The sequence below is a fragment of the Solea solea genome, chromosome 14 (genome assembly GCF_958295425.1).
Source record: "Solea solea chromosome 14, fSolSol10.1, whole genome shotgun sequence".
In the NCBI taxonomy this organism is placed as follows: domain Eukaryota; kingdom Metazoa; phylum Chordata; class Actinopteri; order Pleuronectiformes; family Soleidae; genus Solea; species Solea solea.
Window position 1 is genome coordinate 20151748 of NC_081147.1, and position 14902 is coordinate 20166649.

At 40.9% G+C, this 14902-nt stretch overlaps 1 protein-coding gene across 4 annotated transcripts in view; it reads right to left on the bottom strand.

Annotated features, from left to right (window-relative positions):
• The window catches only part of drp2 (dystrophin related protein 2), a 77228-nt gene extending 70372 nt beyond the window's left edge, over positions 1-6856 (bottom strand). For 3 of the 4 annotated variants that reach the window (XM_058649866.1, XM_058649864.1, XM_058649867.1), the window contains exons 1-2: positions 6695-6856; positions 1740-1914 (exon numbers count right to left, since the gene is read on the bottom strand). In XM_058649866.1, the coding sequence (XP_058505849.1) occupies positions 1740-1786 (47 nt within the window). In that variant the 5' untranslated portion in view covers positions 1787-1914; positions 6695-6856. Of the gene's footprint in view, positions 1-1739; positions 1915-2479; positions 2579-6694 lie in introns of those variants that run through there. The other variant, XM_058649865.1, reaches the window with a different exon arrangement.
• Positions 6857-14902: the final 8046 nt, after the last annotated feature.

A 14902-nucleotide genomic window follows, 5' to 3' on the forward strand; every position in this document is an offset into this window, starting at 1 on the left:
GGAAACTGTCCTAAACAATTTCACATCCATCCTTCCCTAACACACCCCCACCACCAGGAACCACTGCACCCTGCTTCCTCCAGATATATCAGGGTCAAGTAAGCAATTAAGAGGCCAATGGTCTAAACAGGATGCCAGATGAATTGAAAGAAATGAAGCAGCAAGCATGGACAGTTTCCAATTAAGCATCAAAGAACAACACGACTGCCCTCTAACTGTTTTGCACCAGCAGTCCTCTCTCCGGTGCAACTTGCATAATGGCATAAAAAGATGAGCACTAAAAAATGCATTAATGTTAACAAAAATGTTTTTATCTAATTGTGGGTAAACTGACCATGAATGACAGCAAAAGGAATCGTGAGGAGGGAAATGAAAAGCAAACACAGACAAGTGTCAGAGAGACACACATGAGGTTTCTGTACTCATATATATGCCCACACATGAGCAGCTGCCACAGTAATTAAAAGTACAGTACTCGCTTAATATTCAGCGAGCAGAAAAACAAATTACTGCGTTAAGAGAGCAGTTAAGAGTCTTTATTAAATGGTAACTGGTGAAGTCAGAAAGCTGTAAGATCAGCCTTTATTAGTTGAATTATACGTCGGTGTAAAATTGACTGGGAGTTTGCAAACAGTGAATAATAAAAACGGAGTGACTGATGGTCAACAGTTATTAAAAATTTAATTTAAAATGATTAAGTGTGCCATTAAAGTGGTCCAAATGAAACCCGGCATAACATAGAATTACATCATTACCTTCACCACGGTCTGTTTGACTTTGAACAGCACAACTCAAAAAGTAAAGGACTGACTTTTTGATGTCGGGGATGTCGGCAATGTTAACATGCAATTTCCCTTCAATCCAGTTAATGGGAAAAAAAAGTAAAACTTTCATGGAAATAAAAATAAGTAATTTGATTTTATTATATGCACATACACACATCAAGCAATTTGTCAGAAGAAACTATTTTAAGACGCACAGAGTTGTCCGACTGTCCAAAAATAGCAATGGAAGAAGCTTCACTTCCATCTGTATCGTAAGCAAACACTTGTTGTCACTGCAAGCCCTCAGATAATATTTCCCGGCTGCTTATCCCGTCGCTGTGAACCATCAATTTAATTTCCCTCCACTCTTGCATCTGTGACTTTCATTTCTGTTTTTAGTATTTTTTTTTTATATTGGGTCTTTAAACAATACTTTTGTTTCTTCTTTTCTGTGTAATTAATCTACAAGCTGAGCACTTCACACTGCTCCTATGTTTGATTAATGTGGGGTAGAGAGGGCAGGAGTATATTTACATCAATCCAAGCACATTTAATTTACAGCCCTATCATTCGGAGGTCTTTTAAAGTCTCCGTAAAGTGATAAAGATATCACTTCTGACTTTGTCACCCCACTGAAAATGTGTCAGTAACTTCCTAATCAAAAGTGAGTGATAAAAAAGTTGCTTAGTCTTATTTCCTGCAACATCAAAAGCAGAAATGTGTCACATTGTGTGAAGGGAATACATGTGATGATTGAACTAGTTTTTTTTTTTTTTTTTTTTTTTTAAATAGCTTAATTGTGAGGTTTAGAAATGCCACAGCCGTTGCCATAGGGCTGAGAATCAAACCTGTCTTTGACAGAAAGTTGTAAACCTTCACCCCAAACAACTCAAACTCACAGACACCGTACATATAACGTCTTTGAAAACATTAATACCATCGGACCCATCCATTACAGTGTGAACCGCTTCTTACCGAATATTGTGGGACTTCCGCTTGATCTCATTCCAGCAGAGGTTCATGTCTTCTGTTTGGTGCAGACCACCTCCTCTCAGTCTGCAGCACTCGGTCCCCTCCTCCTGCCCCTCACCGTCCACCGTGGACTGGCACGGCACACAGTGGCATCCCGGCCACGAGGGCCGCCCCGCAGCTGCACACACACACACGGGAGGAAGAGAAAAACAGCAGGAGATTTAACAATAATAATAATAATAATAATAATAACAATTAACATGGCAGACACTATGCTACCACACCCTCCATCCCTTTAACTGACACAGGCAGTTGATCCCAACATCATTGTTCTATTTTTCAGTGAAACAACTAAATGAAGCTACTTTGGTTACCAAGTTACCAAGTCAAGCGAAGTGAACAAACAGACAGTCAAATACATGCCAGTGCACAATTCTTTGTTTGTCCTGATTACTGCAACAAAAAGCTAATAAATCCTCCAATTAGACAAAGTGTATAGTTAAGTGAAGTATTGTGTCTGTTCTCTTTCTGCCGCTAAATAATCCATCCGTTTGTTGTGTATAAGCTCTGGGGAAAGTTTGCAACGATGAAGCCTGCTAGCTTAAATGCGAGCGCGTTAGCGAGAATGTCCGCTAGCTTAAATGCTAACGTGTTAGCGATAACGTCCGCTAGCTTAAATGCTAACGTTTTAGCGATAGAGTCCGCTAGCATAGCAGAAGTGATATTATCAGAAAACCAGAAACCTCTGTCTTCATTAAGAACTACAGCCAAAGCTTTGCACTGTCACAGCTGCGATTTAGTTCTTCTGCAATGTGTTTTTCCTGTGAAGCAGCGGTGACAGTGAGGAGCCTCAGCAGCAGCTGCATATTAAGTAGCCATGTGTTTCCTCCGTGATGAGCAGCTGATGCCACACCCAAACTAGGAATTGATTTTGAGACCCACACTATTATGGTCTGAAGCATTGAGTGGCTTCTTCCAAACGCAAAATCCCTAATTTTGTTAAAAAACAAAAATAAATAAATAAATAAATGTCTACCTGTTGCTGGTTTACTGTGGTGGGTCACATATTGTTGATACATGCATGTGTTTAAGTCTTTAAACTCGTGGATTTACTGCTCAAACTTCACCATACATATGCATATCAAAAATGGGTTTTTGATTCCCGATAGTTCCTGCTGGTTCAACTGGACTTGACCTAAACCTAGAAGCATAATTGAAGAAAAAAAAAATAAAAAAAAAATATAGATCTATATATATATCTATAGATCTATATATATAGATCTATATATATATCTTTTTTTTCTTCAATTATGCTTATATATATATATATATATATATATATATATATATATATATGTATATATGAATATTGCTGTGTGCTTCCCTCAAAAACATATAAATCTATCCATTCCTAATCTATACTGCTTACAGATAAGGGTCTCAGGGGGAGGCGGAGTCAAGCCCAGCTGACCTTGGACAAGAGGCAGGTATACTGTAGGTCACCAGCCTATTGTTTATCACGTTAAAACTGAGAAAACAACACAGAGAAAAGCCAAACTGGGATTTGAACCAAGAACCAATTTTGATGTGAGGCACCAGTGTTAAACACCCTGCAACTAGGTCACAAAAAATGACAAAACAAATCAGACATTTACAAATGCCACAGCACCTCTTTAGGTCAAGACCCAGACAAGGAGCACATTAATAACATTAATGTAAGACTGGAACATTTATAGACTGTCAAGGGCAGAACCTCCAGCCCATCTGCCACGACTGAGGGACGGAGCAAAAATCAATCACAAATAGTAAAAAACTATAAATCAGCACACAGATTCCACCACCAGTCCTTGTAGCAATCTTCAAAATGTAAAGTGACACAGTTTTGTCCTGCGTGTGAGATAGAAAAGTGAAATCATGAGACAACAGCACTTTCATCCCATGATTCCATTCCATTAAACTCAGGGAAACAAACACAGACAAAAAGCTTGTTTTTTGTCTCAGAGAGGGGGCAAGTGAGGCTCCACTCGAAGAGGTGCAAAACCTCAGGAGGAACTGCAAACAAACAAACACACAAGCACTATCACACACACACACACAAACACACACTCCACAGTAAGTGGCATTCAGGCCAGGGGAAGCTTTTCTCCAGGTTCACAGGCCAAGATAAATCTCGTGTTTGGTCAGTGCGGCTGTCAGAGGATTCTAGACTTTTCTGTTCATTTCACAACCTTTACCTTAGCAGCAGAAGGGCTTCTCATCTAAGACCCTCAGACCTACGCACACACACAAACTTATTTTTATCTCTCGGTGAGGAAACATCACAGACATACTGCATGTATAGCCCCGTACACTTAACCTTAACCTAAACCCAATTCTAATCCTAACCTTAAAACCAGATCTCTTAGCCTGAAAAATCGCTTTAAAATGTCTCCAGCATATAAGGTCAAAATGTCCTCACAGCGATAGGTTTGTACGTTTTTCGGACCTCGATAAATACAAGTATGTCTTTGGTCCTAATTCTCTGTCATATCTTAAAGTGGCTGATAAGGCTTCTGTCCTTCTACATGACCTCTAACCTTTGCAGCAACACTCATTCATCTAAATAACACTCACTGAGATACATTTAATTAAACACAAGCCATTAACCCTGTTGAAGTAGAGACATATCAAACCAGGCTGAGGCAATTTTAGGACAATTTACTGATGGTTATAAATCTAAATAATAATAATAATAATAATAATACACATGCATTTTTGGGGGACTTTAACCACATAACGGTGAATCCAGGATCATATCAGTCACATCTTGGCAAGACACTGAAAAAACCCTCTCAAGGCTTTATCTTCAACCGAGTGCAGTGCACAGGAAATTATTATATGCCACCACACGCACGATCATTCTGAACTGATTAAACCACTTTGATAATCAGCGAACCATCAGTCATTCACTGGTTCCCTCTTCTTCGATGAGTTCAGAGTTTCTGTTCGCCACTGTTTTACACATATAAATTAAAGATATTTTTTTGGGTTCGGAGCACTGATTGGACAGAACAAGAGCCGCGGGGATGTTATCTTGATATATTTGATTACTTTCCGATGTTTTACACAGTTATTTACCGATCGGCCAATATAATGAAAAGATTGCTATCAGTGAAGAGAGTATTTCAGTTTATCACAGGAGGCGGTGGCAGCCAAAAGGATGAGTTGTTCTGTCGGCGGAGGCAGAAGGAACTTCTTGTTTTGAGTTCAGCCATTAAAATGTTTATGTATCTCGCACATCACTAAATGTTTCTCTGCACTGAGCTCAGGTTGGCTTATCAAATAGAAAAAAAGTGAACTGAGCCTGGAATGAACCAGGAAGACGTTTTTGCAGTGTCAACATTTGAGTGAACAACTCCCCAGTGAGAGGGAAAGACTTAGTATTGCATTCATTCCCTTTCTTAATCTGTACTCTCCTCTCTCTCTTCTCTCCACATTCCCAGCTTGTTGGGCAGACCACCGCAAACTGCTCTCAAACTTTTTGCACATGAATCATCAGCATCTCTTTCCCACTCCCATCTCCCATTATCTCTCAATTTCCTTCCCTCCCTATTTTTCCCCCTCAGACAGCTCCTGTTCGTGTAGGTGAGCCTTGCATGAATCAGCGAAATCCTGCACATCTCTCCCACTCTCTCTCTCTCTCTCTCTGTGTCTCTTTCACCCTTCTCAATGTCTTTACCCTCGATGACAATCAAGGGAAGTGTGTGTGTGTGTGTGTGTGTGTGGGGCTCCAAATCCTCGTCGCTTCAGCTCAAATATCTCTGAAAATAATAAAAAAAAAAACGTCTCCATTCTGCGTACAAATCTGATTTGCCTCACTGTGAATAAAACATGGCGGCGCATGCAAAGCAGAGAGGCCACGCGTGATGCAACGACGTTCAAAAGCATTGCGTGACAGCACGAGTGTTTGTTTTGCTTTGAGAAGTTGCTTTTCCAGGATGTGAGATGGAGTTCAACAGACGTCAACCAGTACCACTGCACCAGGAGTGGAACACCCCGCAGGTGAGAGATACTGTAGCTCTGAGAGAGGTGTTTTGCATCTGGAGTGAAACAGTAAACAGACGGAGCGACGGCCCCCGTCGCCAACCTCAAGTCTCTCTCCTCTCCTCAGCTGTCTCTCAGTCGCCGCGAAAGGATTTCCCATGAAGACACAAGGCCGTACATCACTGCACCTGCGACTTGTTTAAATATTAAGAGACAAACAAGAGAATCTTGTCCTTGTTTTGAATGCAAGAAAAGCCACCACACAACGAGAGAAGATGTCGAAAGATTCCCCGTCACGCAAACGTGTGCATCACAGCCACGGCAAGAAGACATTAGGTGAAACTTTTGAAGCTTTAAACATTCATTATTGATGGCGGCGGCGGTCACATGTGGCTCGGCTCAGTCATGCGTACGTGCGTCTAAAAATGCTGAAGAACCGGCCAAGGTTTTACAATGTCCTTGCTGCTATGGCTACAGCTCTCACCCCCACACGCTTGACAGCAATCGTACCTTTAACACTTTTAAGGTTACCCAATTATGTGAACGGCACAAAGAGAATACCAGTCTCTCCCCCACAGCCCCGCTCCCCCTCCCTCCTTTTTCTCCCCTGACCACTCAAGCCAAGGCAACCAGAAAGAACATTCCGCAGACGATATCTGAATTTTAAATCAAAAGAAAGTGAAGACTACAGACGATGGCACACACAAAGCTTTTTTTTCTACATTTCACAGCAGCAGAAGAAAGACAGTTCAAATGTGCAGATAAAGCATGAGAGGATGAAAGCCACCGTGGTTATACGCCATGTATACGCATTGGCACTAATCTGAAGGAATCAAGACTGTACCTCAGATATTATTGAGAAGCAATGGGATTCATTACTGGAGCTCTGCAGACAAGATACTTTTTCTTTTCTTTTCACCATGAGCGGTGCCTACCTTAATAGTACAGACTTGCTGCTCCGTTACGACTCCAGTCTCGGGCTCATGTCGTTAAACCTGTCACAGAGGTTTAAATGAGTGTCGACATTATTTACCCTGCCTATGTCGGCACGGCTTATCAGAGAACGCAGAGATACGTCAGGCCTGCAGAGACGGATAAACCAGACAATCAGGGAGGGAGGACGGAGGTAGTGAGGGGTGAGGAGGGGAAGATAGACAAGGGGAGAGAGATGGGTGACCGAATAAGCAGTGGCTTCTGTCATGGTCAAAGACTTCTCTGTCCTTGTGCATTCCAGCTCACACCTACATGTCCACCTACTCCCCTTGGCTAATGGGAAAGGAAAAGCCATCTGCCCGGTTGTCCTTCGACCCACACACATGCACTCTGACCCATGCAAATAAGAGGAAAAACAGCGCATTAGGAGGTGCGCCAAGAAAGAGGGTCAGGTCATAGAATGATCGAAATAAATGAGAAGAGAATGAATTTCTACAGCAGAGTTTTTAATCCCGACAGTGTGTTTACAGCATTCAATGACTGGACTGCAAGGGTCAAAGCCACAGCATCATGAAAGAAGTGAGGACGTAACAGCGCGCGCGGGGGGGTATCACTCTTCAGTAGGTAAGGCAGAACCCTATCAGCCATGACTAAAGCAACTATAATGATGAGGTAATATGTTTGGGACTTTGCAAAGGTTCAAGGGCCACGGATGGAAATAAAATCTAATCTAGAAGTTTTCACACAGAGTCTAGTCACAGGTTCCAACCGTATATTTTAGATTGTTGTATTTGAAGTCTCTGGTAGAGTCTGAGAGAATAACCTGACAGACCTTTTGTTCCCAGCTCTAACTCTACACGAGCTGTGACAAATACAGTGATAGAATACAGAATACTCTCTACTGTAACTGTGAACACATCACCGTGTCAGCAGGCAAACGCAAGCACCGATTTATAATCCTTTTACACCCACAATTACAACACTCCACTAAAGTGATAAAGCCATTATGCGGGTTTGTTTGTTTTTTCTTTAAAAACTGGCAAGCGCTGATACGGACGCCCCAAATTCATCAGCTGGGCTTCACCAAATGTGTGAAACACTGATTTAACTTCAATACAAACACATGCCAAGCTGACAATGACTCAGTGTCAGTGTCCAAGAGGCCTGATGGTGTGTGTGTGTGTGTAGATGTTTGCACAATGTGTGTGTGTTTCTTGGCTCGTTTCATCAGCAACCTTCTGGCTTTGTGTCTGATGGGGGTTAAGGGAGGTTGGACCACGGTCTCGGCTCGCCTCGCTATGGCACGGCACGGTTAAGTTGCATTTCCACCAGCATAGTACCTGGTACCAGGTACTTCTTTTGTAGTACCTGCTCTGGCGAGGTTCAAAGTGACGTCGTCAGACTGCAGGCCACTGATTGGTCAGAGTGCCGTCACAGGAAGAGACGTCCGACACAAGAATCAAGCCGAACAATGCTGAACCGTAGATCATTTAAAAAGACTTAACCATCCGGAAAAACGTGGGTTAATCTCCAACAATTACCAGGGAAATGTCTAAAATCTCAATATTCAACAGAGGAGCCTGGTGTATTTAGCGACAGCACTGCTGATCGCAACCGGCATAAGTCTCCATGAGGACTCCTGGTCCTGACAAAGTCAGCGTTTATGCCACAAAAGTTCCTTAAAAGACTGGATAAGCTCCAGTGACACCACACACGGGTATTAACATGGGCACCCTATTATTATCTATTAAAGCACTAATTTAGTTTTTTTTTTTTTTAAGTGCAGTTTTTATGAGGTGTCGACACATTGTTTGCCAAGCACAGCGCCATCTCTGAGACACGGACGCTCGCACGCACTAATAACATGGCTGCCAGGCCGGGACGTGAGGAAAAACAGATTTTAGGCACTGAACAAAAAAAGACTCACCTAATCACGAAATGTTTGCTACTATTTTTCTCATTATTAAACTGCCTTTTTCTGGCTGAAAATAACCGGTCACTCCCCACACCAGCGTCCATTGGAAAAGTCTGCGATTTCACATCACAGCACACAGAGGTAGTTAAGCAAACTGCCGCCTCCATCACTAAGTTCGTAGATATTATTTTGCGACTTAGACGTATGAAGACCTTCATCGGATCGGATTTACCTGAGTGACACTCATTTACCAGAGCAGACAGCAGCAGAGCGGCAGCTCCTGTGTCCCTGAGAGACTAAAATGCTTGTTTTCTCTTTGGTGCTGGAGAAGGTGGTTTACAAACTGTCTGTCTGTCTGTCTGTCTGTCTGTCTATCAGCAAACACATTCTCTTAAGGTACTGTAGATTTAAGCTGAGAGAGGTTTTACTTAGTGAGCCTTTTAAAAGGCTGAAATCTATTTTCCTCGTGTTCCTGGTGGCAGCCGCGGACATTCATGTCCCATGGCTGGTTTCTCGGAGACGGCAGTGCGCGAGGCGACACACTTAGAACCATCCCTACAGACATGGACAGTACAGAACACACTCTGTACTGTTCTGTACTTCTTAAGTGGTTCACTGTTACCTCGCGAGCAAGTCCAGTTGCCTTTAACGACAGACGACGACTATGACCTGGATGACTGAGCAGCTTCTCTGACATTATTCTGTACACTGTGTTATGGCAAAAATGCAGCCAGCGTCTGAGTGCACACACACACACACACACACTCTAGCTGTATAAGCTCTACCCTTCCACCCCAGCTGGGCACAGTCAGCTGTCAAACTGTTTCTATTTCCCTTGACACATCACTTCACTCCTACCAAGCTGGACTCCTTTGTCTGCAGACGTGTGACGCAGTGATCTGTGATTTGCAGCACAGATTAGAACGGCGGGAGCAAGGAAAGACTTTCATGTCCCCTCCTTTGCGCGCGGCCGTCCCTCCTGAATTCCCGTCACGACTTCACATTGTCATGCTCACAGTGTTTTGCCCTCCAACCGGATATTTCATTACCCTTCGTACTTTATTATCTTTTCAAAGCCAAAGTAATTTCCCCTCTGGAGAAAACATGCTATCCACACAGTTATTTATATTTACATGATGCCGCTGTTTGTTTGTGTGTCTGTTGCAAAAGAGATGGCTTTGAAGCGAGAGCTCGGCTCACATTAACATCATTATTCCTGGGGTGGAACACAGTTATGGCAGTTATTTGAACACTTTTTTTGATACCCGTGTGTTTATTCTATAGCAGTGAGTAATGGTTATGTTTATCACCAACTGTATGATGAGTGTGTTTTGTTTAATCATTGGTGTGCGTGTGTACGTGCAGCCCTCACAGTGTCCCATTGTGATACCGCGTGACGACGTGAAATGACGCGCCACGTCATCCTAAATACGTCATCCCACTATGATGGATTATCAAAGTATATTTATACATTTCTAATCACTAAACAGTTAATTTCTCCCTAAAATGTCAGACGTTTTTCACTTGACTGGCCCCCGGCCCCATCCTGACCAGACTAGAAGTTCACTGGCCTGGTTTTGTTTTGAAAACAGGCTGAAATAGTCAAATGGAAACAATTTCCCCTTAATGTTCTTTGTTTTGTTCAACCACCACCCAACCAGAATAGAGACAACATACTCATGAGCATATCATATTTCACATATTCCTCTTCTATGTCCCTGCCCTCTTTCTTTTCCTTTTTTCTTTTTTCCCGTACAAATTGACAGCTGTGAAGCGTTAATGAAAACTCCAGAACCATCATGCAATTTCACATATGGCCTATTTAACAGTAATGTATTTCAATCTGTGTGTGTGTGTGTAAATTTCCACCTTGAGATTCATGTCATCTGTTCACTTACGTTTATGAGAATGTACTGTAACTAATGAACAGAGCAGAACACAGTTATCATTTAACAGAATACTTTTTTTTCCCTGTGTCTCTTTTGTGGAGGTAACGACACTTGAGATACCAATTTCATCTCATATTGAATAAAAAAAAAAAACTGTCTTTGAAAATGTAAAAAAATGAAAAACCACCAGGCTTGAAATTACCAGTGAAGAAATAAGACTTTTTTAGGAAAATTAAAGTTCAGTTGATTATTTTCTACAGATTGATTTTCTTCATCGGTTGATAGACTTTGAGCACATAATTGGCAAATTTGCGAACCGATAAATTCTGATTTAAAGAGACATTAAGACTTTAAGAGAATTCTGATTTAAAGAGACTTTAATGTCAGAATTCTCAATTTGATCTCAGAATTCTCAGGTTTTTTTTCTTTCTTTATTAAATTCTTTATTTTTTACATGTGGCCCTAATACTTTTCCGTCGACCAAGCTAACAGAAATGAAGTGCAATAAATGTCCATATAATGCCATTTTTATTAAAATAAAGTGTTGAGTAAAAGCACTGCTGTGCCTAAATGCATGTGATCTGTCCACTGTGGTGTAACATACAGAGAGAACTGAAGCACAACAACAACAAAGCACAGCATCACTAAACCCTCACTTTAAAGAGATTATTTACTAAGTCCTTTATAACAATATCAAAACGCATTTTGGAGGATTAGCAAGAGAACAAAACTAACCTCAGAGGAGTTCATATTGTGGCACCAGCTGTGTTTTTAACTGTTGCAAATGACGATTAAAAGCTGCTCAGATTTCCCCCCGTACCGTCTTATCATTACTGTGCGAGAAGCGCTAATTAAAAGTCAGCTCCGTCTCCACGTCCTCACATGCAGTTTTGCGTAAAGAGGAAACACTTGTTTCAGTAAAGAGGTAATTTACTGAACTCCCTGCTAATTAAGAGAAGTTTATCCCATTGGAAAGACGGTGAGATGAAATATTCTGCTTTTTTCTTCTAATAGTTTATTATCTCTATCTGGTTAATTGCTTTCTTTAGTTTTACTGTGCCACTACACCGACAAGGCACATTTATTTTACAGATATTATTTCGTATAGTCACATATGGAAAAGTATTAGGGCCACATGTAAAAAAATATTATTAAATAATTAAGACTTTAATCATCTGACTTTAATCTCAGAATTATGACTTAAATCTCCTTTTTTCTCAGATTTTTTTTCTTTCTTTCAATTTATTTTTTTATATACATTTTTTTTACATGTGGCCCTAATACTCTTCTGTAGTCACAACCCATTACCAGTTATGCAAATAAAAACACTATCTTGTTCTGTCGTTTATGGACTTTACTTATATGCAAAATGATCCATGGTCTGAATAGAATTGTCACAAAAAGACAGAAAAGCGTCCATTGTTACAAACTCCCAATGCAAAACAATCAGCACATCCATTCATCCGTCCGCCCAGACAAAAAGTCACAAGTAATTTGGTTTAGTGATGCCACAGCAGCTAACAGCACATAAAAATAATGTAAATTAAATGCCAGGGTTTTGTTATAGCCCTGTGTAGCATTTGAGATTAATAGTGCATGCATAAAACAGCTGGCAGGGTTCTCTGGAGCTGAGGCAGATAAAGTTAGCATTTTCTAATCTAAGTTTTCAAAAGATTGAAATAACACAGGCAGCGTTAATGCACACAAATAATAAAATACCAATTTTTTCATTTATTTCTCAGAGAGAGGAGGGGACATGCTGACCTTAACCAACTAAACCACACACAATATTCACGTGACTTTTAGTTCTGTATTCACTCTGCGTTCACCGTTTATTTGGCAGCACTCCAGCGCAAACAAGTTGACACAAATACAGTTTGCACTGGGCACTCACACATAATTATATTGATCAGACATTTGTTAGCGCTGAGGTACAATGTCGAGTCGGATCGGTTCTTCATTTTAAAGTCCTGACAGATTTTCGAGGTACAATTTCTTCCCCAAGGGCGTTACTGCAGCCATGTGAACGTGAACCTTCGACTTTTATGCTCAAGCTGAATCAGTGAATTGATAAACTGTGGCCACAGATGGCTGGAAAATTGAGATAAATTTACAAGCAGTCTCAAAACAACTGTAACGACTTGCTCCCTTCGTGTCCGGTCACACGAGATCTCAGACACTGAAACTGTGATCGATTTTGAGTGTGATAGTGAATATTCTCTGTGTTCTTTGCTCCATATGACAAAGAAATCATTATTTTGTGGACAAAATAACACATTTGAAATCATCCTATTTATGGACCAAACGATTACTCGATTAATCGAGAAAATAAAGTGACAGCTTATTCGATTATGAAAATAATCGCTGGTTGCAGCCATAATAAAAAAATGAATTCGCGTAATTTGCAGTTTATTTTCAGTGTCTCATTTTCCTCTGATTTGTAATTACTACCATAATGATACCAGTAAAACAAACTGTTAATCGTGTGTGTGTATGTGTGTGTCCGTACAGTATATAGTCTACTGTACACATACAGCAAAGTGAAAGCAGATTGACAGGGGAACAGATATAAACGTGTGAAATGCTAATTCTAAGTAAGGGCTGTGAAAAAAATATTGATTTACATGCAAAGAGGGTTGTCTCGTCCGCAAATAATAAGGTATAATTACTGGATATTCACCAGAACTGTGCATACAGAGTGCTGATATGTGCTAATGATAAATATGCAGTGCAGCAGAAAGCACAAATCAACAGGGAAAGCGCTTTAATGGATTCAAGCCTCCACTGAGACTCATTTGAAAGCACAAATCTCATTATAACAGCAAGAAAAAGACTTTTGACAGGGAGTAGTGTGACATTTGGCTCTCTACTCAACTGTCCACATTCACTGGCCTGTCAACCTTGTCACTTCCTATTTGCTGAGGGAGCCATAGAGATTCCAGCAGACAGGAATCCGGTTGACAGCTTGGTGTCCATTAAAAAGGTGACAATGAATTCCATGGAATATCCGCAGCCCACAGTGTGAGCTGCAGCTACAGCATAAATCACAGTTTGACGAAGGAATAGCAGCTGTGCACAAACAGAGGAGGAGAGACAAAACACACAAACATACAAACATGACAACATGACAACAGAAATAGAAAATGCAACATTAATGCTTCGCCTGTGTCACAAAACAATGGAACCATTAACTCCACGGTTGACTAACTATATAATTCGAGCAGGCACAAATCCAGCTTGAAAGCAGCTGTTCGCATAAACAGGGTCACGTCTTTCTCTCTTTTCACTGAACACAAAGTGCTTAAAAGAAAAGTGAACCAAAACTGGAAGGAATAAAGTGGGAAAATAAAATGTCAAAGTGGGACTTCCTGGTTGACGTCATCCTCTATGTTTTAAGTTTAATGAAGTGTGTAACTTTTGCAAATTATTTGCTGTTGATGTTGTTATTCTGCGTGAACAGAAAGGATGTGACATTATTTATACGCCGCGTCCTTCATCTGGAAACGGGCTCTGTCAAGAAATACTATCAGACCTGACCGAGGGGAGCTTCTGTGTGAGTAAACTGGCACAAGAAGCTTCTTTTCCACGTTAAATAAGTGTTTTTTGAGCAGTAGAATTCCCTTCTGAAACTTGTTGTGTGTTTTCAATCATACTCAAACCTACTTGCAGCCGCACTCGCTTTCTAGCACAACGTTACTGTTGCCTGCGTCTGCATCGACATTAAAAGAAATCCCCTCCTGTGTGCAGCGTGGGAATATCACCGGGTGACACGAGATCTAAACACCACCGTACTGAGAAACGCTGATACATTTCACACTACAGTCTGAACTTACGTTGCTTGTTTATCTTTTTTATGGTTTTTATGAATTTGTTATTTAAAATATGGTGTTTATGGACTTGTATTATTTGCATGATGTGTTGGAGCGAGGTAGGAACAGTTCAGAGACAGGCAGACATAGGATCGTGCTTTGTTTTTGCTGTTAGGGACCGCTGTGCAAAGGGCAGACAAAAGGTGAGAAGACAGAGGAGAGAGGAAGCACCAGGAGAGCAGAGCTGGATGCACATGACACTTCCAGCTGTTTGTGTGAATATGTGGATGCAGGCAGAGAGGTTGACTTCTATATATACACAAAGCTCAGAAGTGACCAGGCTCTCATAAGTGTGGATGTTTTTTGAAGGGCAGCAGGACAGTGCAGAGGACAGAAGGTCAAGGAACTCAATGGTCAGTGGGAAATTTTCCAAAAATTACTAGTATATGGAATTTTAAAACTCTTTCTAACTAGGCACATTTCAGTTTCTGTCTGCCATTTTAAAAGTGTAGTGTGTCATTTTTAAATATAAACAAATGATTGTCATCAGTTTTTAAACTAATGGCAAATTATATGACATCATTACACACAATGTCA